Source organism: Beta vulgaris, chromosome 1 (genome assembly GCF_026745355.1).
Source record: "Beta vulgaris subsp. vulgaris cultivar EL10 chromosome 1, EL10.2, whole genome shotgun sequence".
Lineage (NCBI taxonomy): Eukaryota > Viridiplantae > Streptophyta > Magnoliopsida > Caryophyllales > Amaranthaceae > Beta > Beta vulgaris.
Window position 1 is genome coordinate 53,790,061 of NC_079202.1, and position 26,374 is coordinate 53,816,434.

The window sequence follows — 26,374 nt, forward strand, 5'->3', positions numbered from 1 at the left end:
TTCTTCTTTGTTAACTTTTATCTGTATGTTTCTTAGTTTGTTTATTGCAGATGTTTCTTTGTTCGTTGTGTTTTCTTTCTCTGTTCATTAAGTTGAGTGGTTATTCATCAGATATTTCTTCTTATGTTCATCTTTTTTAATTGTTGTTCATTGCGGATTTAGATGTTCATTGAGTCTCGACTCTCGTGTGTTGTTCTTTTGCTTAGTTTGTTCATTGAGGATGTTGTTTTGTTCATTGTGTTAAATGGTATACACCATTTAGATGGTAGACTCCGCTCCTACCATCTAATTTGCAGTAGACGGGTCTATCATGAGAAAAGTAGACACGGGTTACAATGAATATTTGCAAATTTGTACTGAATATTTGTGGGACCTACCTCAATTTCTCTTTCCTTAACTTTTTCACTTCATGTGCGTTGTAAATCAATAAACATTTAATTTATTTCAATGAACATTGTAGTACAGTGAACACACTCTATTGTTGGTTGAAAATTTTCTATTTCAAAACGAATATTTATGAAAAAATTAGTGTAATAAACACATTTTTTCTATTAAATGAACAATTGCAATTTTGGATTGAATATTTTCGATTTATTTCAAAATTAAGTTGTTCATGAATTTTCAAAATTCAAAATTGTCGCTGATTTTCAAAATTCAAATTATAAATTTCAAAATATGTTTCAATTTATCATTGTTCATTTGTTTATTATAAAATTCTTCAACATGTTCTTTCAAATTACTTATATGTTCATTGTGATGAATATTTATGCTAACATTATAATTCTTTGTAATGTACAAATATGATCAATGAATAACATACTATCTACAATGAATAACCCAACTGATTAATTATATAATTATCGAAATATAATAAGAAATTACAAAAGATGGTAAATTCAAAATGTAGTATATATCCAATGGTAGAAATATAACCAAAATATTACAGTATGTCCCATATGAAAACCAGGATCTTACAAAAGTACATTTATTGCTAACTAAACACTATTGAGTTCGTCAAGAATATATTCTTGCTTCTAAGCTTCCTTCCATTCCCGATTGATTTGATTTGTGAGATTTTGACACCGTAACGTATCATTAATTGTCTAAACGAGTCGAACTGAACTGATGCAAGAAAGAAAGTAGCAGTAGTTAAAACAAAATTCTTCAATTTTATAATACAATAAACATAATCTTTCAAACATACAATGAAAACATATTAATAATAGAATGAACATGCTCTCATACACACAATAAATATATTACCAAATATAACGAGCATATAACTAAATTGATTTTAGTGACTACATGTTAGTAATACAATGAACGTTGGCATAAAAATCTGCACATTGTACTTGTAAATAGTACAAAAAGTATAATATAATCATACAAAGAAGATTTGAACAAAATATCTAACATTTGTAGACAAATACATGATAATTAACTCATCATTGATTCATATCATGTTATTGAATATATTTCAAACAAATAATGAACATATGACTAAAATGCAATGAACATCTGACCAGCATGCGTTTCAGCGAACATATGCAAATAGGACAATGAACATATGCCCTAATTTATGTTATTAATGCAATAAATATGTGTCAAACACACAATGTTCATATGAACAAACGTACATAACATCTGATCAGACCATAGATCGAACCTATCCAATTTTTACAGTGCGATGGCTGGGTGTTCACGAACTGGTTGTACCTACCATTTCTTTTTTATGTATCAATATATGCAAATTCAGTTCATCCAACGATAAACAAAACAGAGTCCAAATTATAGAGCTACGACACAATCAGACCCAAACGAACAAAATGTTGAATTGAATCGCTTTCTGCGACCCCTCTATTTAAAGAAAGAAAAGACCTGAATCCTACTGAAGCTGCTAACATAGACTGACCTATGAGATTTGTACACTTTGGCTTGACACCTTCCTTTGGTGTGGGCCCTTTCTCCGTCAATCTTTGCTTACCCGTGGGCCTTCCAGTATCACTTTTGTAGCTCGAAACGTTGATACATAATATCTGATCAAACATATAATAAACACATGGCTAAATATAATAAACATATGACCAACACGAATTAAATGAGTACATTATAATAATACAACGAATACATATTTACAGTACAATGAACATTACCTAGTTTTTGCAAGTAAGTTCATTGGGCTCTCTCATTCGTTCATTGGGACATCAATTGCAAGTAAGTTTTCGGTTTTTCACAAACCACCATCAAGATCTTCACTAGAAAAGAGGGAAGAATTAAGAAACAAAAGTGCAAAATGTAAAAGAATGTTATTTTTTCTTATCAAATACATAGATCTAATACCTTATGCTATTGATTTCGCTTTGCAACTCGTTGTGGTAATCTTCATGTATGAAAATTGTGCAAGAAAATGAAGAATATGAGGAGTTTGATGAGATAGGTTGGAGAGAAATTAGAGTTCTATGGCAAGTGAACTACAAGCTATCCATGAGGGGCTAAAGTTTGTGGAGGACCAAAATCTCGTGCCTGCAGTGGTGTATACCGATTGCAAAAAGGCTATGCAGGTTAGTACGCAAGAGGAAAATGTTGACAAGTATTGTAATCTGATCACCATGTGCAGGGTATTGCTGAACAAGAGCCATGAAGTCAAGCTACAATTCTGTGATAGATTATGTAATCAAGTGGCGGATGTGCTAGCTAAAAAATGTAGAACTTCGGATATGGCTTGTAATGTACCTAGGGTTTTCCCCAACCCCCCAGCTACTGTACTACTCAATGTATTGAGAATTCTAACAAACTTTTTAAGTTATGAAGATACTTTGTTAGCCAAAAAAAAAGAGAGAAATTAGAGAGATGGTGAAGGATTTAGGAAGAAGAGAGAGAAAGTCTCTGAAAATTTGTGTGACAAAATGAAAGTAATAAATTCAAAAAATAGGTTTTATGTTTTTCGGTGTTCATTGGAGATTCGAAGATATTCATTGCCTTTGCAGTTTATTCAATGAGCCCGTGTTTATGTTGCTTTGGGCTGCGTTTTGACTCACGGTAGACACGAGTCCACCATCTACCAATTGTAGAGTAATATATCCGAAATTTCCCTTTATGTCAAATTTGATTCTTAATTTAACACCACCCTTTACCAACGCTATACATGAATCATGTTTCACAAAGATCGATATGTGAATTAAATCTTTATGTCAAATTTGATTCCTTATTTAACATCAAGGTATACATAAATATTGCGTAACTGTTAGTTTAGTGATAAAAGTTTGAGTTTCACAATCTTAAGGCTATAAAATGAATCGTGTTGGAGGTAATTTCTGATTGTATTTAATCTACTTTTTTTTCCATTTCTAATAGGTGCCGCTTGTCAATTTAGCCAAAACGAGTCAAGTATCATATTGCGCAAGAAGAAGTATATCTAAATAATACCCTTTAGTTAAAGTTGATTCCTTATTTCAATATTCATTTAGCAATCAATCCACTCTTAGCTCAATACCAATGTATGCTATGCAATCAACCAAAATTCCCCGGGCTACGTGCGACGAACTTGACAAAAAGTCGAGAAGCTTTCTTTGGGGATCGAAGGAAGGTGAAGAGAAAGTCCACCTGTTTTCATGGGCGGCTGTGACGAAGTCGAAGAAAGAGGGTGGTTTGGGGCTTCGGGCTATGCGCCAAACAAATAATGCTTTCTTGGCAAAGCTTGGGTGGCGTTTATTAACAGAACCCACAGCTTTGTGGTCAAGAGTAATGCGAGCTAAATATTGTGATAATTGGTGCGACTTGGACATGTTTAAGGAAAAAAGTAATGCATCAAATGCTTGGCGTGGGATCATGAGTAGTGTCGATGTCGTGAGGAAGGGTGTCAATATGGCGGTTGGAAACGGGCAACAAACGTTTTTCTGGCACCATAAATGGGCATCTGATAAAACTCTCTTGGAGGAGGCGGTTGTGGAGCCACCAATTCATATTCAAGACATGACTGTAAAGGAGATGTGGGATGTGAACTTGGGATGGAAATGGGAGGTGTTTTCTTAATTTCTGTCGAGGGAAGCTTTGGGACGAGTGGCAGCGCATGATCTGGTAGAAGACACGGAATGCGTGGATGAGCTCTACTTGAATGGGTCCCCTTCGGGGGGATTTTCGCTGGCTTCTGCTCTTAAAATTATCAGTAACGAAGAGGAGCTGAGTTTCGAGGAAGTTCGCGGATGGAGGACGATGTGGCGAGTTGATGTGCCTCAGAGAGTAAGGTTTTCCTTGTGGTTAGCGAGCCATGATCGGGTTATGACAAATAGTAATCGGTTCCTTCGGAATCTGACAGATGATCCCCGGTGTTTAGTTTGTGGTGAGGTAGAAGAAAACACGGCTCATATTCTTCGCGATTGTCCAACCGCAATAATGGTATGGGGAAAGCTAGGAGTGGAATTGCGAAATGTGTCTTGGAGGCTGCCGCTTAAAGATTGGCTCTTAATTAATTTGGAATCAGTGAAGGATGAGAAGGATGGGAACTGGGGACAGTTGTTCAGCATTACGGTTTGGTGGCTATGGAGGTGGCGGAACGAGCGAGTGTTTAGCTCGGCCTCTAGCATCCCTATAGACCAAGTGAGTTTTATTCTGGCTAGAGTTCACCAAGTAAGGAAGGCATTTAACAGAAAGTTACCGGAGCCACGTAATCAGATGAATAGGCGCACAGAAGTTTTGGTGCGATGGAAGTACCCAAGCATGGGGTGGGTTCGTTTAAACACAGACGGAGCTTCGAAGGGAAACCCGGGACGGGCTGGTGCAGGTGGTGTAATCCGAGGTCATCGCGGAGAGCTTTTTGAGGTGTTTGCGCTGAATTGTGGGGTGTGCTCCTGTACTAGGGCGGAGCTGTTAGTGTGATGCGTGGTCTCGCTGTGGCATGTAATGGAGGCCATAGGAAAGTGGTTCTTTCGGTGGACTCGGAGGTGGTGGTCTCTTTGTTGGAGGGAGAAATCCCAGCCAACTCTCCTTTTATTCACATTATTCGTAAATGTCATGCGTTGATTAATTCACGAGAGTGGGTGGTCAAGGTTGAACATTGTTACCGTGAAGCGAATAAAGTCGCGGACTGGTTGGCGAATTTCGGTGTCGATATGGTTGAAAAGTTCAAATTCTTAGAGGCGGTCCCGTCGGATCTTCGTGCCGTTTTATTGGAGGATTTGGGGGGAGTGGTCTGGCCTCGTATGGTTCCCTCATACAGAGCTGGGAGTTCTTGAGTTTTTTATTTTTTGGTGTCTGTAGTCTAGGTGTCTGTCGTTGTTTAGTTCTTCTTTGTTTTGGTTTTGCTAGGAGTCTTTTGTCTTTTATTTTAGCTGCGATGTAGCTTTCTTGGACATCTGTTGTCCCCTTTCTGCAACAAAAAAAAAATATTCATTTAGCCATCCATTGGACCATAAAATTTATTACTTTTTCGATCACATTGATCACTGATGCTAATTGTCTTCTTAAGGACCAAATTACCCTTTACAAGTTTGTTGGGATGGATTTTAGTTTATCGAAATTTCACTATTTGGTACTCTAAAAAACATACACTACTTGGTTATTTGTTTCAAGAAAAGAATATATATATATATATATATATATATATATATATATATATATATATATATATATATATATATATATATATATATATATATATATATATATATATATCGATCAATTCCTAGTGGTAAGGTTTGTATCTTACAAACTCAAGGTTTTGGGTTCAAAGTTCAAACCCACTAAAGGCACTTTAAGGGTGGGATGTCCTTATCATCCCCGCACTCTAAGAGGGTCTTGTCTACGTAGTTAGATCGAATTTACTTGTCTGAGGTTCCGATCCAGCAAGACACTTCTCCTTACCAATCTAAAAAAACTCCAAATATAATGTAAGATCACTCCATTGTATATAAAAACAAAGATTCACATGATTCTTACTATCCAAACTCTCAATTGCAATAACAATTTCAAATAACATGTATTAACAAACCATAAATAAATTAAGAAACTTAACTAGAGAATATTCATTTTTAAATTTTTTTCGGGAGCACAATCAGTTGGGATAATAAATAATTAAAGATATAAACATAAATCATCAGATAATATCAATTTATAATTTGTTTTTATTGAAGCACTACTCACCATAGTATGCTTAAAAACCTATATTGCCAAATGAAGTTAAATTGAACTACTACTTATGAAATACACATATATATATAAAATATATGTATTTTAAAATATATAAATAACATAACCTAGATCATTGTTTAAAAGGAGGGTTGTTGAATATTCTTCCAAATACACGATAACATATCCTACATCGACTTGGTCCTTTTTGGAAAACATTACTCTTTACACTAACAATGCAAATAATAAACGGTTTTTTCACCAGGTACCCCTGTGGTTTTTCAAAATTCATGGGGTACCCCTGGTTTTAAAAAAATGCACAAGGTACCCTTATTATTCAAGTTAAATGCACCAAATGCCCTTAATGACTAACGGTGTTAAGTTTCCGTTAGTCATTAACCCTAATTAACCTAATTAATTATTTTAAATCCTAATTAAACCTTAATCCTAACCCTAATCTCAACACCTACCCCTAACCTTAATCCTAAATTCTAACCTAAACCCTAACCACCAATCCACCACCCCTCCCCCCACCCCCACCAGACCCACCGTCCGACCACCACCTGCAGCTCCCCTCCCCTACCCCCGCAGCCCCCCCCCCACCTGTCAAACTCCCCCAACCCCTCCCCACCCCCAGCCCCGCCAGCAGCCCCACCCTCCACCACCACTCGCAGCTCCCCTCCCTTACTCCCGCATCCCCCCCCACCTTATCAATTTCCGTCGAACTCCCCCTACCCCGTCAATTTCCGTCAAAGTCCCCTCCCCCATCTATCGATTTCCGTCGAACTCCCTCCCCCATCCCCATCGATTTCCGCGAACTCCCTCCCCCATCCCCATCGATTTTCGCGAACTCCCTCCCCCATCCCCGTCGATTTCCGCGAACTCCGTCCCCCACCCCCGTCGAATTCCGCGAACTCCGATTTCTGTCAAAGTCCCCCGCCCCCCTGTCGATTTCCGTCAAAATCCTCCAGTTGCTGTTTCACGGCGAGATGAGAGAAGGGAATAAGGGTGGCTACGAGGGTGGGTGGGCTACGGGGTGCAGGGGAGGGTTGCGGCAGGTGTGGGAAGGGTTGCGGTAGGTGCGAGAGGAGGAGGTGGCGAGGAGGGTGGCAACGGGGGTGGGGGAGGGTGGGCTACGGGGGGTGGAGGAAGGGGTGGGGTGTGGAAAGGGGTGGTTGGGTGATTAGAGTTAGGGTTTAAGGTGGGTGTTAGGGTTACTTTTAGGGTTTGGGGATTAGAATTAGAGGGGTTAATTAGGTTAAAGGGGTTAATTAGGGTTAATGACTAACGGAAACTTAACACCGTTAGTCATTAAGGGCATTTCATACATTTTGTGAAAATAATAAGGGTACCTGGTGCATTTTTTTAAAATGAGGGGTACCCCATGAATTTTGTTAAAGTACAGGGGTACCTGGTGAAAAAACCGAATAATAAATCATAATGCTCATCAAATATTCATCATAAATATTACACTCTTAAGTTAGTTTTTTAACACTTCTTGATATTACTATTAATATTAATAAACTGTTGCACCCATTAATCATGAGGGCATAACTAGGTGTGGTGACACATATCATGATCATATTAATAAATGAGTAGGGTATTGTAATTGATGCAATATTTAAATAATAAAGTTCCACAGTGTCATATGCCTTCCTAATGTCTAGTTTCATCAAACAACAAGCTTGTTTTTGGTTAGGTTTATAGATCTTCATCAGATCTTGGCACAACAACACATTATGAAGGATGTTCCTTCCTGAAATAAATGCACCTTGTGTTTGGCTAATGATATGGGGCAGTACTTTGTCCAATTTCTCACAAAGTAATTTTGTAATACACTTAATTATAAACTGTTGAGCAACAAGTAATGGGTCTGAATTCACTTACAGTGCTAGGTGCCCTCACTTAGGGACTAAAGTAAGACTACTGATGTTGAGTTCTTTCAAAATTCTGCATGAACTGAAGAAATCCAGCGCTGCATCTGCAACCTCCTCTCCCACTATTTCCCAGGTGGCCTTATAAAAATCACTGTTATAACCATCGATTTTTGGTGCTTTATTCACAGGAATATCCCACATGATGACCCTTTTAACACTTGCCCTAGTGAAGTTACATTGTAAGTTATTGCATAACTCAGAATCCATCGTCTTTCCAAGCCCTACGATATCAGGAGAAATAGGCATCCTATTGGCTCATGCATTCGCCTAGTAAACCTTGATAAAAACCAATGAAAGCCTGTGCCACACCTTTAGGAGTATCCACCCAACAGACTGCCTCATTATGAATGGCATTAATAGCATTCCTTCTATAACTCACTTTAATGCTTATGTAGAGTAATTTAGAATTTTCATCACCTTCTTTCAGCCAGTGGAGTTTAGCAGGTTTTTGTTGCAAAGCAATATTATAAGTTTTACAGGCCTCCTTGTACCTACTTTGTGCTTCCTTTTCTTGATTCATTAAATCCTCCTCAAAAGGACTCTAATGCATATCTTCATGAACTCTATGAAGATAAGCTTTTTCACGCACGTTTGCGTATAAGTAAAAATATAAAAAGTTATATTTTGAAATCCTTGTATTGAGACGTATTTAACAAGGTTTCATTTGATGACTATGTTTTTTGTTATAACATGAGAGAGAAAGCTTGTCAAAGTTCGCTGATGAATAGTGACCAAATGCAAAATGGTGCAACTATTTTGAAATGGAGAAAATACAATAGTAACATTCGAAAAAACTTTTGTGCTGAAACTAATGTTTTGATTAGCTAATATTTAGATACGTGTTTTGCTATATTATTATCGTTATTGAAGCACATATGGAACTACACTACAAAGCTTAGGGGTGCTAATCGAGTTGAGCAGCTCATGAGCAGCTCGCACTCGACTCGGACAAAGCCTGGTTAAAACTCGACTCGAGTTAGCTCGAACTCGTTCGAAACTCAATATCCTTGTAAGCAACCCAATTGTTTTCAATTAAATTCACTTTGAAATAAAGAAATACATTAACACTCATTAATAATACAATGATCTAGTATAAAAGGATTATTGCAAAGAAATGAAGATATAATAATCAAATGCCCAGGGAACCGAAACTTTAAACAAGATGCTCGTGATCATCTCGGCTCAACCTGAAACTTATCGAGCACGAGTCGAGCAACTATCTGCTCGTGATCGATTCGCTTGATTAGCACCCCTAACCAAGCTATAAATAATGTAATTATAGTGAGATAGACAAATAGATTTAGTAAGTCCAAAAGACTAAAAAAGAAAATAAGGGGACAAAACATTGCAAAAGGAGAAAAATAATAATTAGTATGAGTCACAAAAGATAAGCTTGAAGGCAAATCAAAATGTTTAGATGGTAATTTAAATATATATTTTATAACAGTACACAACAAAAAAAATGATTATGAAGATGATATCTCATAAACAAAAATTCTCAAGTCTGTTTTCTTGCAAAGAGGACACAAAGGAGGTAAACAATACATATTTTATGAAATATAAATTTCTTTTTGAGAATTTAATTCAAAATCATCTTAAAACTAAATACTTAAGAAATTAAAATCTCAAAAAATTTACATTATAAAAATATACACTAAAACGACTATCAATATCCTACTATAAAAGTAATATTACTATATTAAAATGAAATATGGTTAGAGTTTTCAAAGTTTCTCCATATTTTTTAATGGAGAGAGAATAGAAATCGAGGGGCATATATGTCAATAGACCCAACTTGATTTTGTTAAAGGAATTTCCTCAGCTGACAATAAAAAACGTCTTATTCTTATTTCTTAGGTGCTCATGTAATTTGACAGCAAAATTCTCTCATTGTTGAAAGCTTTTGTATCTCCTTTGATATTATTCACAATTCAAGCACACTTTCGGAGAGAGAAAAAAAACGAGTGATCATTGATAATCACTGCTGAAATACTATTGAACTCTCTCAGAAAAAGGAGAGAATTATCATTTTCAACCTTTTTGTATAATTTCATTTTTATTCCGCTCAAAAACTAGGGTTTCGTAGCATTTTGGAGGGTTCCAAATTAGGGTTTTTCATGATTTTTGATTTACGTTACTTTTTAGTGAGTTATGAGACCCAACTCTATTGATTGTTGGGTGTTTAGATTGGAAAAATCAGTTTCTTTGTGTGATTTTTATGGAAATCTTAGCTTAGATTGTTAATAATTGGGAGGGTTTGCAACTTCTGTATTCATCAATGGCGAGTACAGGAGAGGCAGACCGAAAGCGGCGTCACGTAAGCTCTATCTCTCCTACTGCAGCTGCTGCCATGGCTAAGAAGCAGCCTTTTGCGCCTCTTTCTGAGGACAAGAAGGTTTTGGTTCTTGCAAATTTTGTTTTTATAATTATTGTTTGCACTTTGCTTATACAAATTGGGATTGATTTTTCTGTTTCGGTTGCGATTTATGTATATATATATATGTGCTATGTATTCTGTTGATTAGGATTAGCCCCTGACTGAGAGTTGTTGTTAGAAGATACCTTTTTTGTGTTTGATTTGGTTTGTTTGATATTTTGTACCTGCTTAAGCTTGATATTCTTTTCGCGGTTTATGCATCTCTAGTTTGTATCTTCGCGGGTCCTTATCATTCTAGATGATAATGTGAGCATTACCTTATTTGTTTGTGCTGATAAGTGATAACCGGTTTGCGTGTGAGGAAAATTTGGTGGAAACGGTAGGAAGTAGTTATTTGTCGGATTTTGGAGACTTACCTATATAGAAGGCTGTGGCATTGAGATGGATTTCATTCGTTTTTTTTGATTTCCATTTAGGGAGTGTAATAATGAAAAAACAATGAAGACAAATTAATTAGCGCTAATGGATAAGCATTACCCTAGACATGAAATAATTGGGAAATGATACGGAAACATCGTTGTAAACTATGTTACTTGGATTTGGGTACCCATGTCGGAGACACTGCGTGTCTATGTGTCAAGGTCATCTATCTAGTGAAAAATTTCCATGATTTTGGCCCATAATGAAGTGTCAATAGAAGAGTCTGAGTAGCATAGGTTATAAATGTATTAATTAGATTTTCTTTTATTACCCTAAAGGACTTGTGGTAATTGGTTGGTCCTTTTCCCCTCGAAAGAGTTGTTTTTTTTAAAAAAACTGGTAGGTCTTTTGGTGTCCAACATGGAATGATATATTGGCTTGGCGGCGGTTAGGGTTTTTTAGTTTTTTGGGCATTTTCGATTGCAAAAGCTTGTCAAGTCAATGTCATAGGTAGGAAGATATTGTGGCTTCATGTAGATTGGATGAATTGTGAGCTATTTAAGGGTTAGGATTGGATGTGGTTGTTATGTTTACCAGCTTGATAGACCTATGTTTGCTTTTCGTGTATCCAATTAATTGAATATCTAATTGATTGTGATATGCTTGGCCGGATTTGATGTGTATGTATATTTCTAGTCATGAGAGAGATGTGAGATAATCTATTCCACAATTTCAAGATCCAGATCGCCATTAAATTGTGCAAACTTTTTTCTGCTTGGTTACGTATCTTCAATTTTGTTATTATATGGTTCCATCTGTCACTTTTCTAAAATCTGCCAGTATCAGGGTCAATACTGGCTGGTCTTTTGGCGCACTGTTCTGTTAGTTTGTGCTATCCCTCAAATTCATGAGTATTTTTTTTTTAATTAAAGCAATGTTAATCATGTGTTTTTGACCTTTCTAGACCATGCCAATGGTTAACTGTATCCGTTTGGAATGTAAATTTTTCTTAGAGAAACATACCATATGATTTAGCAATTGTATTCATTTCTTTTTCTTATATCTTCAGTTCCTTTTCCTTGTAATATTTTTTTTTTTCACTTGTACAATTTTTTTTGGTGTTGCCAGTACAAGACAATGGAATTACAGGCGATGACACAACATTTATAAGTCTCTTCTATTTCCTCCTTTTCAAAGCTTGATTAGTTTGGGTCTTTGAGAATAGTTTTGGACTTCAGCCTATGTTACTCCGACACCTTCATCTACCTCAAAAACCGGGTGTCGTGTCGACACTTCACTTGGATACTTCATTTTAAACTAAAAACTTGTCTTTTTTCTACAAAATAGCCGAGTTGGACACTTGGCTACCCGTATCCGAGTAGACACTCAATCCGTGTCTGATCAACGTAGACTTCAGCTATGATTAAATTTGCATATGCACTTTCGTGTAGTGGTTTCTTTACTCTTGCCTCTTGGTACTCTTTGGAGTTCGGAACCAATGCAAACAAATTAGATGGTGGTGCTACTCTCACATAATGCTTGCAATACACAAGAACAATCAAAAGTTGAAGTTTTTGTTTAGATCTCAAAAACTCTTATTACAAAATCTACTTTGTCTTTGTTCTGTGACATGACTGTGTGCGCTTTAAGTGTCCGCTTATGGGTCAGATCCATTGTCAGGATTGAGCCTATGTACATCTGTCTTTTACTCTTTCCATTTGTTATTCTGATATGCCTATTATGAGTTGGGTTTCGGAGAAGGAAGACAAATATGGGGCTGAAGGATTAGCATAATTGGTCTTATATAACTAATTTTTTTTTTCTTCTTCTGTATTTTAAGATTGTATTGCTCTTGTTGGTTAATTTACTCTTTTTTATGCTACAGCTTGACACCGCTGTACTTCAGTTTCAAAATCAGAAGCTCTGCCAGAAGCTAGAGGTCCAGAAGATAGAAATTGTGGCCCTTGAGAATAAGTTGTCTCAGCGGAAAGAGAAGCAGCAGTCATATGATAAGGTGTTGACGGCTGTTAGTAATTGCTGGAAAAAGGTAAAATTAGGTCATGCTTTCATCGTCTTCTTTTATTTGTTTATTTATATTTTTTTAGTGTATGCTGAGGGTTTGTGTTTATTAGGTGTATTATTATGCTCATGGTTCATACGTCTATAGTTGCGGCCTCTGCATTGATTCCCATTATACTTTTTTTTCTTTGTTTTAAGAAACAATATTTTTCAATCATGACGAGGAAATTTTTTTAGCTTGTGGATGACTTGGAAGCTCGATCTGCTCACACAAAAGACCTGGTCAGCAGTGGAGTAAATATTCATAATACAGCTGTTATGGATGGTAAGCAAATGAAAATTTCTCTTTATGAAATTATGTCAACTATGATGTTAATTAATATGGTCAGTGCTCAGAAGGTTTTCAGTTTGACTCTTGCCATATAACTGAAACTTGTAAAAAGAACACCAAAACGTGTTTAAATGGATGCTTCAATTGTTAATTTGTTATTTATGTTCCTTTTGTTAATAGTAATTTATCATATTTACATTTTTGTTTGTCTGCCTAAATAAAACTTTCAAAGGTAAGTGTATTTAAGGATTGACCTTTGGTTTTGCTCATGAATGCTTTTGATGTGTATCACTATTAGAGTGAAATCTTGTAAGGGTTATGAATTTGCTCTCCATGCTCTTGAACTGGTCATGTCATATATTGGGGGATGTGGCTTCGTTTTGTAAGAAATATGGTGCATCTTTGCTTCTCGGCTGGTGTCATGTAGAAATATGGCTCTTGAATTGGTCATTGACGTACTCTTGGATAGGTTTCTTTAGGTTCAGCCGTGGACCTTCCCTGGTAGTTGTCCTGCTGTTGCTGTCAGCAGAAAGAACCCTATACCAGCCATGTCTTTTTCCTTTTTATCTTTTTAACCCCAAATTCTTTTGCTTGCTTGACTAGTATGAGAAAGGAATAGGAAGATATTGAAGCTGAAGTTAATATTTATCGAGGGTCTTATAATTTTGGGAAAATGTGTAAGCGCTTGTAGTTTTATTTAGGCTGCTAGGTTTCTGGTGGTCTGTGCTTACATAGTATTCATTTACGATGTTGAAACCCTGGACTCTTTGGTCAGTTCTTTCCTTTTTTGTTTATCAGTTTTTGATTTATAACATAAAGTACTGTACCTATATCTAAAAGATAGAGGAAAACTGAAATCTCTCAAGCTGTTAATTCTGAAGGTTGTGATGTTTCCCTTGCTGTACTGGTCTTTGAGGTGCATGTGACTGGTTTGGGATCTAGAGAACACTAAGCAGTGTTTTCTTTTGTCTCTGACTTGTGGATTACTATCATGCTTCACCAGGTTTTCTTCTTTTATTGTCATTTAACTCACCCACTTATCTATGTATATGGAGAGTTAAACTAGATTAATATTCGTTGTTACCTGTAGATTAGGGTTTTGTAGCATACAGGAACATAGTATATGTAGTTGCACTGAGCTTAAGGATTTGCACTTGGGGCTAATGATTTCTCCATTGATTGTGGATCAGATGATTCTTCCTCCTCTGCCGATGATGTATTCTTAAAGCGACTTACAGAAACAGGTTCTTCAGAAACTTGCTTAGCAAGTAATTCCCTTGATCAAATGATAGAAGATGGGGACAACGCTTGTGAGAAATCTAGAAATATTTTGCGTAATATAGTGGCTGCTGTTGATGACTTGTGGAGTATGAAAGATGGGCTATATGCTGCTGTTTTGGCGGCTCTTCCTGAGGATGGTTAGTTTGGTTTACTCTGCTTTAATTATATATTAGATCTTTGGGAAACCCCATACCAAGTAAATTATGCTTGCTATATTCTATGTATGTTCATTTTTTTGGGGCTTTTAGGTTCATTCAAGCGGAAAGCATCAAATGAGGTGGTAGCCGAAGTTAAAAATCTGCGATCAGCTCTTAGCGAGCTTCACCTAAAACACAGATCACTTGCAATGGAACTGTTTAAGCATCAGGATGCGGATTTGAAGAACAAGGCTGAACTAAAATACTTGCAAGGTAACGTCAACAACTGCGATTTTCTTGTTAGATTGCCAATTCAGCATAAGCAGCTTTTCATCCCCTCAAAATCAGCTCATGTTGGAATTAATTTTACCCTCTTAACCTAATATCTATCCTTTTCATCGATTTAGCTGTGACATACTTTTCAATGGTGGATAGTTGTACATTTTATATTTTTGACTCCAGCTGGCACTTTCCTAAGCAAAGTAACCTATATTAGACATTAGACACTGTTGTGATGTTTACAATTAGATATTAGACATTGCTGTATTAGTAGCTCTTCCAGAGGATGGTTAGTTCGAGTTACTCCGATATTAATTCGTTGGGTATTCTGGTTGTTGTTCAGTTAGGAGTTTAGTTACTCTTTACTTTCCAACTTATCGCCATACATGTGTTGCTACATATGTGAATTGGTGACACTTGAGATGGATATGAATATATGATGCTATGGTTCTTGAAAATTGGTAGGATCCATGTTGGATACTTGTAACTAGTGCGACAATTTGAAGAGTCCGAGTAATGCCCACATAATGTACTAGTTGTTGACAGCCTTTGATAAAGTTTGTCATCATCTTGTTCGGTTTCTGTCAAAACAAAACAATGATGAGTGAAAATATAGCAGTTCACTTGAGTTTTTTATACTGTCAATGAAATATTAACATCCTGTTATTCCTGAAGCTGGCTACTTATCATCAATTCAGCAGTTCTTGTATAATTTCCTTTGAGTCAAATCTTCCACAATATTTTCAAGAAATTCAGCTGTCTATGATCTCTGCATTTGCTTGTATTCTTCCACTTCTCTTTTTTTGGGGTGGGGGTTGGGGTGGGGGTGGTGGTGGTGGTGGAGTATTAATGGAGGTTGGTCCCATCGATACTATAGATTTGTACCTTATCCTACGGGATGTTTAGTACTTGCTGGTTGGGTAATAGATTTATTGCCTTGTGCAGGGGAGCTGGAGACTACCATCAAAGAGCTGGAAGAAAGCAACCACAAATTGGCAGCTCTAAAAGCAGAGAAAGATGCAACAAAAGGAGCTTTTTTCCCTGTCTTGAACATGGGAAATAAGCATATTTATAATGAAAAAACGGCAGACAAACAAAAAGAACAGAAAGATCTGCAAGAAATGGAATCAACATTGAAGGAGTCAATGGTAGAGAAGTGATTTTCTGGTGTTTTCTGGAGCAGACTAAGATCAGTTAATAAACTTCTAAATATTTTGCAGGCTCAGTCCACTTCTCGACTACAAGAACTTAAGCGTTTGCATGAGGAAAGGATTGAAATTTTGAAGAAACTTTCCAATTTGCAGGTTAGAGCATCGCAAGAATATGTTGCTTTTATGTCAATTGTTTCTTTCCTGGTATACTCCCAGGGACCTTAAGTAGCACATTACTGATTCCGTGGTGTTTTAACAACAGGGTACTTTGAAAAATGTAAAGTCTATTTCCAGTGCCCGCGCTTTTAAGCTAGTGAAAGCTGAACTTGAGAAGTCTAAAGCCGATGTCATCCAGTACCAGGCCTTATATGAAAAACTTCAGGTTGTAACTGGTCGGTACTTTTACATGTGCATGGATCTTACTTTCTGGACTAATTTCCTTGTGTTGCTGACTATTGACTTCACGTTGGATGTTACAGGTTCAGAAAGATAAAATTGCATGGAAGGAAAGAGAAGCAGTGGTAAGAACTGATTTAGGTGATGTGTATCGAAGGTCTTTGACCACAGCTGGTTCCAGAATTGATGATCTTGAAATAGCGATTCAAAGGCAGAATGATGAGAGGAAACAGATAGAACTCAAGCTGGAAGAAGCTTCTAGAGAACCAGGTATCAGAGGATCTAACTTGCTGGGCTTTTTTTGGAATATCTGAAAGAGAATCTTCTAATATTTGTTGAGCAGTAAAGAAATTTGCATATGATCTTGATATGTTTTGTTTGTTCAGGAAGGAAAGAAATAATTTCAAGCTTTAAGGAGTTTGCTTCTTCATTTCCTGAGGATATGAGCTCCATGCAAAGCAAGCTACGCAAGTACAAGGAGACAGCTGCTGATGTCCACTCTCTGCGTGCTGATGTACTATCTCTCTCAAATGTTCTTGCTAGAAAGGTGAATCTTCTACTCTCAGTTGCTTGTTTATATGATAATTATTGTTAGCTAATGTGAAGTCTCATGGTAGGCCAAAGAACTGGAGACTTTATCTAGTAGATCTTGCGATCAAGATGCTGAAATCCAGAGACTGCAAGATGTGGTATGTAGTGCTGTAATCTCTTCGTTGTTCAATTTATAGATTTAAGTTGAATGCAAATTTGATGACATCTTAGATTTGTCCCTCTAAAGATATGTTCTCTAGGGGTATTGTAAGTGAGTTAATTGTCCTCTTTTGGTCCGGAAATGGCTCAATAAATGTCACTCTGTTTATTGAAATATGCTGTTGATTGATGTCAATTGAGAGGTGATCACCATTCACCATGACCAAGATGTGCCCATATGACTATGCACACGGAAGACGACGGAATCATGCTGCTATAGCTTTTGCTGGTGACTATGCCAACTTTTATGGATCTTTTTGGCTTTGCAATTGTTAATGGCATGCACTTGCCACCATTCAATTGTGAAATTTCTTTTTCAATATATTCACTCAAGCAGCACTTAAATAATAGTCCAGTGAAAGAATATAGAAAGGTATAGGTTTGTTCCTTTTTTCTGGTGATGAATCTGAATTACGAAAAAGGAATTTGAAATAACTCCTCCCTCTCCCTTCCTTTTTCTCTTTCTCCTGCTGCCATTGCTTTCCTTCTCTTCAACCCCTGCCGATTTTCTGTGTGTGCTTTTAAGCGTGTAGGTGTGAATAATAGGCTTCTAGCAGTCATAGGTCACTTTTGTTTCTAGACAGATCTGTCTACGGTTCCTTTGATGCTGTTTTTTTTGAGAACTTTCCTGTAATTTCTAGAATTTGTATCCTTTTCAATTTCATAGATTTCCCGATTCCGCATTGTGGCATTATATGGCTTCCAATTTGTCCAGAGCTTCTATGTTGATAAAATGTGGAAGCCATCTTTTACTATTTTCTGGGATTATGGCCTTATGGGGTTCTCACTATTGTAGAGGATCTTTTTTTATCTTTATAAGATAGGATAAGTAGTTTGTTACCCTTTTCTACTTAATGTATGCTCCTTAGATGATTATTTAAAGAAAAGCTACTGAGATTTCTTTATAACAATTTGCAGGTTCAGGATCTGAGAGAGAGTGATATGGAATTAAAACTTATTGTAGAGATGTACAGACGTGAATCCACCGTAACAAGGTTAGAAGATGTTAGAGTCAAAATTCCTCCAGTCATCTTGATGCTTTTGCTCCAGTAATAGTATAATCATAATGCCATTGTGTAATTTGATAACCTTGTTTGTCTATGATGAGTCTGTTTTGATTTCTTTCTTTTGCAAAAGCTGAACATTTTGATTTTGTGCTTGCTAAAGAGTGGAAGTGGGACTTACTAACTTGCTGAATGGAACATCTTTTTGCTATGAACTTAGTAACACAAGCAAGATCAATCAACACCACAGAAAAATTAGTAGCCTAGATAGTAGTTGTATTGAATAAATCAAGGTGACCTACTCAATTACAACCTCAACCTTTCGAGAGGGTCAAGTATCTCCCAGTTTCTCTCCACAATTCTCTATATTTGCATACCTCATCACACACACCTATCCCTATATTTATACCCCTCTCAAGGAGGTTAACTGTCAGCTCTAACAAACTCTGGCAGCATCTTTCTATTTTTTAATTGAATAATTACAATATATAGCTAATTACTGAGACTACTTAATTGCCCTTCTTGACCCTTCTAGAATTAGTGAATCTGATTGGAGGCCTTTCTCCCTGATGCGTTGCACTTTTCTAATAAAGAATGCACATATTGCTTCCTTAGACTATTTGCAACACGTCTACATCTAATCTTGTTGAAACTTTTATTTGAAGAAGTTCTAAATTAGCATAACTAAATAGATTCTAATTGTAACTCTTAGTATAAACTTATCTGCTATGAAGAAGCAACATGTGAATCCTCTCAAAAACAAAAAAAAAGCAACATGTGAATCTTTATGATTCAGGGTCAAATGAAACACAATCTACCTGCTCTAATTGTGGTAAGATTGTTTAGGTCCTACCTTTTGCGCAAGTGTCTCATGAGAAGTAGTGAACTAATGGTATGATATGATTGATGGGGGTGGTATGGTATAGGATAATTTTTAATTTTTTACAATGATAAGTTATCCCATTAACACGGGGTAGAGGGAAGTCAAAGCATGTGCAGTGGTTCCCGTGTTAAGAGAACTGTAATTGAATAAAGAGAGAAGGAAACCAAAAATTCGATTCAGTTAAAGCATTCAGCTATTCAATTGCAGAGTTAAGAGGAGTTAGATTTCAAAGGACAGAGTCTGGGGGAATTAGAAAGTTATCTTTCAAGGCCATTGATTTTTGCTAACTTTTTCATTGATGTTGAAAACACAGTCCAAGTGGTTGGTAAACTGCATATCTTGCTAGATATTTAATTATGTTTTTGGCCTTCACTATCGTGTTGTGGTGGTGCTTTTGGCAAAATGATGGATGTTTGGGTGAGTATCTTTATATATTCACTGCTTCTCAAAACTAGCTTACCCCCCTATCCCGTCCATTCTTTTCAGTATTGGGGGTGGGGGATGGGACGGGAGAGTTGTGTTGCCTTTTCAAGTAGCTTGACCTCCTCATAAGTTGGTCCACAGGTTGACATTGTTGTTATTTTAGATTGAATCTCTTCAATTTATTTTAAATTTATGGTATTTTGTTAATCTAGGAGGTTAACAGCAGATCCAAGTCCCTTAGTATAAATTGTATCGAGCTTTTATTGCCTCCTTCACTGACATTTTTGTTACAGTTATATGGTAATCCTAATTAATTGGTTTACTTGCTTGTATAGGAACTTCTCAGAGGCAAGGAATAGGGAGTACAGGGCATGGGCTCGTGTGCATAATTTGAAGACTTCTCTTGATGAACAAAATCTGGAAATACGTGTAAAGGCTGCTATTGAAGCAGAGGCGCTATCACAACAACGCCTAGCTGCTGCAGAAGCTGAAATTGCAAACCTGAGGGAGAAATGTGAATCCTCTTCAAGGTTAGGGTTTGTTTGGTTGATTCTTGCAAAGAAATTCGTTCAATCTCTATTTTCAATTTCAGCATGCATGAGCTTATGCAACTTAACCCATCTTTACATTCATAGGTCAAAAACTTTTCCTTTTTCGTTCATGTTTTCTTACTTTATACGTAGGTCATCGACTCAGCCTTTGGCATTTATCTACTTAATATTAATAATAAAAAAAAAAGGATTTTTTTTTTCCAATAACAATAAATAAAGGATTCAAATCATAATCGAAAACAAAGGATCTTGAATACTATTCGAAATTCAGAAGAACTACGCGGAAAGGCATTGAACAGCTGGAGAAAGCCTAGGCTCGCTTAGATTAGTAAGGTAGCATTTCATTCTGACAAGTCTGGCCTATTGTTGTTTGGTGGTATCTAGATATTAGTCCCCATGGCTGCATGCATCTCGAGAATTTGTTTTGACCACTAATAGATCTTATAATATGATAGATAAGTTTATAAAGATTATACCATTATATTTATCTTAAAAGATACTTAATTTCTTATAATTTAATTAATGTTCAAAGTTCGGCCTCGAATATTATGTGTGTGTTATAAAAATTATAGAGGAAGTGTATATATGTGTGTGTGTGCGCTCGCGCACGCGCGTGCCTACTCACACACACACACATATACACACACACATATATATACATATACATATATATACATATAGGGGTGAGATCACATGAAAATGCTTCTTACATGAGAATTGAGAATGAATCTCAACCACACGATTGAATTAGAGTTACAACACTTGTTCATTAGAGTTAAACCTTTTTTTTTTCTAATATTCTTTTTTTTGGAGTTATAACACTTTTTGATTAGAATTACATCACTTATTCATAAGATTTATAATGCGTAATATTCTTTCTCATTTCTCATGTAAGTATGCATTCTCATATGAACTCACTTCTATACATATATATATATATTCATTTTTTTCAGGGATTGGATGGTTTTAACTCTTATTTTTTATCTATATCTTTCCTGTTTGTAACTGAGTGATGATTGAGAAGCCTAGAACGGGGACCGAACCTCGACCTTTTGTTAGGTAGCTGTTGTGGGGTCCCTGACATTACAGGGTTAGGCTCAACTCAAGAGAGTCTTGCTTTCATGCATCTGACACTAGCTAACAGTGAGATGGAACGTTTTTGCCGAGGGATCTCATATAGTCACAGTTCTACATTATTGAAATAAGATCCTCTCTCCTTGGACTGTCATGGTAGACTTTTCTTGCGTGCGAAGGTGTGTTAATGGTGTGTGATCTAACAATTGTGTGCTAGCATAGTCAGAATAGGGATACTAATAGAAAAAAATAAGAAAGACATTGAATGGGTCAGTTAGCTAAAGTAAAAAATGTCATACCCTCAAGCTATCCTGCAACCTCCTTTTACCACTAAAACTTTGAGAAGAGTCAAGTGCTGCTAAGAATCTAAAACTTGACTTTAGCTACAATTGCTTCACAAGAACTATTTATATGTATAGAAACTTGAACGGCTGCAATTCTTTACTCTCCAAAATTGGCCCCTTTTCCCCTTTAGTTGCTTCACAAGAACTATTATTGCAAAAAAAGTTTCACCCTTCTTTGGGTGTTAGAAGAGTTTCATTTGTAGGTGACACTAGTTGTGTTATATTTTGGTAAATTTCAACTTGATAGAAGGCATTTGTCACTCTGTCTCAAAAAGAGGGGGAGAATACATTTCATGTTACTGTGTTTTATAGCTGTTAAAATATGCTCTTTAGCTTGGAGTGCGTGGCGGGAATCTAGGCTTAACAAATTTAGAACAGAGGAAGAGGGAGAGAGAGAGACAAAGAGAGGGAGGGAGGAAAGGAAAAGGGAGAAGATAAAACTTTCATGTCACTGTGCATTTTAGCTGTTAAAATATGCTCTTCAGCTTGGAGTGCATGGAGGGAATCTAGGCTTAACAACTTTAAAACAAAGGAAGCATGTCATTCTAGACTTTCTAGTACCATTCTGAAATGTTTTGCATTTATAGTCTATATATTGCTTTCTGCATCTTCTGATCTAGGATACTCTATTTATGTGTATATCCTTGTATTTCAGGGATAAATCAAAGCTTTCCAATTCTTTGAAGTCTAAACATGAAGAGAATGAGGCTTACTTATCTGAGATTGAGGTTAATATTTGTTTTAGTCCATCTTCAGTATCCATCAGCTATCAACAACATATAATATTTATCTTGTGTTCCTCTTCAGACTATTGGACAGGCCTATGATGACATGCAAAACCAAAACCAGCACTTGTTGCAGCAAATTACTGAGAGAGATGATTATAACATCAAGGTAAATTGACCTTGCCAGTTGCCATCCCTGTCTTTTTCACTGAATGCATCTATATGTGGACAATTGCCTGGGTATTTCATGTGTATCACTCAATCTATACCATTACTGTGTGATCTCGCTTGGTAAAATTGATTTATACTGGAATATGGTTCTTGAGCATATCAAAGTGGCACTTGGAGCCTCAAAACATGACCTGCTGTGATATAGTCAAGAAATGTCATTTATCAAGGTCGTTATATCCTGTTTCTTGATAATATTACAACCTAAGTTTTGGGTATAAGGCTTATGTGCTGAAAAGTTCATAATCCTTTTGCAACTCCCTAGGTTTAACTAAGTTGTCTGGTTGCTTATTTATTTAGAGACAACTATGAATGTACACATTAACCATGAAGTTCTCCCATAACCATCAATTTGCTAATATTTCTCAAGTAGAAGTGGGCATCATTTAGTAGGGAGATACACATCTGCTTGCTTAAATGTTGTAGGGCAATGGCTCCATGTTGCCGTTTGTCTTTACAGAATTCTGTGCACAGAGCTCCTTTCATTTTTTCACTTGTCTTGGAGATCAACTAGGGTTTCTATATGCTTCTCTTTTCTGTGGGGGTACTTAAAACTTCGTTACTGCTGCTCGATTCTCTAAAATGGACCTGACAATATCTTTATGGAATTATTACCTTATTTCATTTACAATCAGATTAAAGTGAATGGGCCTTTTCTTTGTGCTTTGTGAATAAAGTAGTGATTTTTTGTATGTTTGTGACTGCATTAACGACAGAAATCTGTATTACCGGGTTTAATCTTATTCCATCTTGTTCAAATGTGTCTTTGGGTTGGCCATTGGTGTTTTAGCTCGAACTGGAAGGTCGACGCAGTAAACAGACGCATGATCTTCTACTTGTGGAGAAACAAAGTCTGCTGAAGAAGATCCAACAGAGTAATGTTTCAGGAGACTTTTTTGAAATGAAAGCTGCAAGAATTGAGGATCAGGTATGTTTGAACTTCTATGAGAGGAGTTTGTCATCTAATAATGAATATAAATGACTGGATGTACTTGATGAACAGGTGAAAAGCTGCTCAGACCAGAACCGTAGACTTGCAGAAGATAGATGTCAAAACTCAGTTTCTCTGGATAATATCCAACGGAGGCTGTTAGAATCAAGAAAGTTTTCCCATCATGCTAAAGAATCTTTGGAAGAATTACAAAGTAAAGTAAAAGATGGTCGAGCAAACCTCTCTGGTTTGCAAATAGAGCTGGATAAAGAAAGGTATTTTGACATCATTCTCTTTTTCATTTATAAAACATAAAGTTGGCTAACTTGTTTTCATCAGGTTTGAGAAGAAAAGGGTAGAAGAAGAACTGGAAATGGTAAAAAGGAAAGCTGAGCGTCTTAGAGTGCAAAATGAGGGTTCAGTAGCGCAAAAGCTTCGCCAGGAGCTCCAAGAATATAAGGAAATACTAAAGTGTAGTGTCTGCCTTGACAGGCCCAAGGAGGTACATCCTCTTGTTACCTGATCAAATTAATTTATAGAACTTACAACAGTAGAAGACTGAACTTCTCAAATTATTTTTCATTTGATACATATTCTGTAAAAAATTTCAGGTGGTCATCACAAAATGTTACCATTTATTATGCAATCCTTGTGTTCAGAAAGTGCTTGAGACCCGCCATCGCAAGTGCCCTGTATGTGCCGCAAGCTTTGGGCCGAACGATGTTAAGCCAGTTTACATTTAATAAGTTGCTGTTAAACAGCCACAGTTACATTTTTTATGGGTTTTTTTACTGTTTTGTTGGCAGTACCACATCTCCATGACCCATCTGTACATTCCCCAGCTTATGTAGTGTTTAGTCCACAGCCATTTAGGTTCAAGGAGATGCTGAAAATTTTCATGCTTAGTACATTCTCCACAGTGCATATCTTAGAGTTGTAGACTTGTAGAGTTCTGCTTTCATTTTTCTTAATAATTTTTTTTTGGGTAGTCGACTGTAATTTAGCTGACACATCTTGGAGCTGCAGTGGGAACTTACTGTCAATTGCAATCCAAATGAACCACATAAAGAATATGGAAGTTCCGTAGCAGATAAATTATTTTTTGAGTTTTTCTCTTTTATGTATATTTATTATTCTTACAATTGTTTGCAAGTTATTAAGTTGATTTGATTTGTTGGGTCTTACAATTGTTTACAAGTTATTACGTTGATTTGTTGGTCTTACAATTGTTTACAAGTTATTATGTTGATTTGTTGGGTCTTACAATTGTTAGCAGATGAGCTTGAAGTAATGATTATAGGCAGAAGATATTTAACCTTAATCCTAGGTACATTCAAGTGTGTAAATTGTAATTGAGGTTTTACATCCAAATGGAAAATTAGTCATGAGCTAAAATCGTAGGACCAATTCTACTAGATAGGTCAGAGCATATGGAGTAGAATTTGCCTGGTTTGCGCGCAAATTATGTCTTATACTCGGACCTATCTAGCGAAAGCTCACATACCATGCGTGAGAGGCACAGCATCACGCATGTCTCACCCATAAGACATATTGATGTAATTGTTGAGTTCGCAATTAGCATTTTGTCACAAGTATAAGTTGTAGCATAGTAGTTGGATAAAGACTCAACGCGTTGATAAGTCAAGAGTTTGAGACCTCTTACAAATGTTTTCCTTAGTTTTTGAATAGTCGCAAAATTTCAAAGAAATATCATGTCGCACAGTGACATGGTACCATATAAGTAATTGAGAAGAAGGGTGGCAACATGTGGCGGTCTCTCGATTTTTTTTTGTAAATGTGTTAGTAAAACTGAATAATATCGTAGCTTAACTTTTCATTACTTTTTTTGTATTTTGTAATTTAAAAGTTTGTGATGAATTCATTAACAAGTTTGATTAGGAGGGAACGATCATCCTGATATGTTAGCTACTTAGCTCATTGGTAGGAGTTTCATGTCTTCTTCACAAGGTTGTTTTTGAAGGTAAGATAAGAGTTTTTGCACAAGAGACGAATGTCATATAGAGAACAAACCTGCCATAGTGTTATGCCGTTACTTGTGAATAGGGTTGACTTGGCAATTGGCATATCATAGAACCTGGCCAGCGTTATAATGACACACTTCCTCTATTATTTCAACAATCCGACTTGCGTGGACCCGGTTCACACTAAAAATAGTGTGGACCAGGCCCAGGCACGTGACCCGTTAAACAATACTAACTTTATCCTCATCCTTTCTTTCTTCGTCCCTCATACTCAAAACTGACATACAGAGGAGAGAGAAAGTGAAGATTCTTCGCTTCCATTAACCATGTCACTAAACTTGCGAACTCCATTTCTTCTCTCTCATTCTTACTGACCTTTTTTCTCTCCTCCATGCAATTCTCACCATAAAAGCATGTTTCTTCTGCTTCTTCGGAACAATATCGAACCTTCTTCTTCTTCTCTCGCTTTCTGGAATTCTTCCGCCATTTCCGTTTCTGTCCGAGCTTCTGCTAGCGAAACTCGAAACGACGTCGCAGATGATGAAGAAGGAGAGAAGTTAGTGTTGGACGATGAGTTAATTAGTCGAGCGTCAAGTTTGAAAGATGCGAGCGAAGTTCTTCAACTGATATCTGACAACAAAAATGGCGGAAAAGAGGTTTCGTCAGTTGTACTGATTGTTGTAAAATCATTTTAAACCCTATATCACTTTAACATACACTATATCACTTTATATCATTTTAACACACACTAAATCACTTTAACATACACTATATCACTTTAACATACACTATATCACTTTAACATACACTATATCATTGTAACATACACTATATCATTGTAACATACACTATATCATTTTAACACACACTAAATCACTTTAACACACACTAAATCACTTTAACATACACTATACTTTAACATACACTATATCACTTTAACACACACTATATCATTGTAACATACACTATATCATTTTAACACACACTATATCACTTTAACATACACTATATCACTTTAACATACACTA

At 36.4% G+C, this 26,374-nt stretch overlaps 1 protein-coding gene across 2 annotated transcripts; it reads left to right on the forward strand.

Moving 5' to 3' along the window:
• The first annotated feature begins 9,900 nt into the window (after positions 1-9,900).
• On the forward strand, positions 9,901-24,506 carry LOC104905315 (E3 ubiquitin-protein ligase BRE1-like 1). Of its 2 annotated transcripts, XM_010693806.4 has the most exons (19): positions 9,901-10,455; positions 12,743-12,904; positions 13,114-13,201; positions 14,398-14,625; positions 14,737-14,898; positions 15,850-16,052; positions 16,125-16,208; positions 16,318-16,437; positions 16,535-16,721; positions 16,838-16,998; positions 17,069-17,140; positions 18,120-18,196; positions 19,847-20,041; positions 22,136-22,208; positions 22,288-22,374; positions 23,224-23,361; positions 23,437-23,639; positions 23,704-23,866; positions 23,976-24,506. In XM_010693806.4, the coding sequence occupies exons 1-19, from the start codon at positions 10,339-10,341 to the stop codon at positions 24,105-24,107; spliced, it is 2,652 nt and encodes an 883-aa protein (XP_010692108.1). In that variant the 5' UTR covers positions 9,901-10,338; the 3' UTR covers positions 24,108-24,506. The 2 variants fall into 2 exon arrangements, with proteins under 2 accessions (XP_010692108.1, XP_048496318.1); XM_048640361.2 differs by lacking the exons at positions 9,901-10,455; positions 12,743-12,904 and adding an exon at positions 14,089-14,210 and having other exon boundaries at positions 13,122-13,201.
• The last annotated feature ends 1,868 nt before the right edge of the window (positions 24,507-26,374 follow it).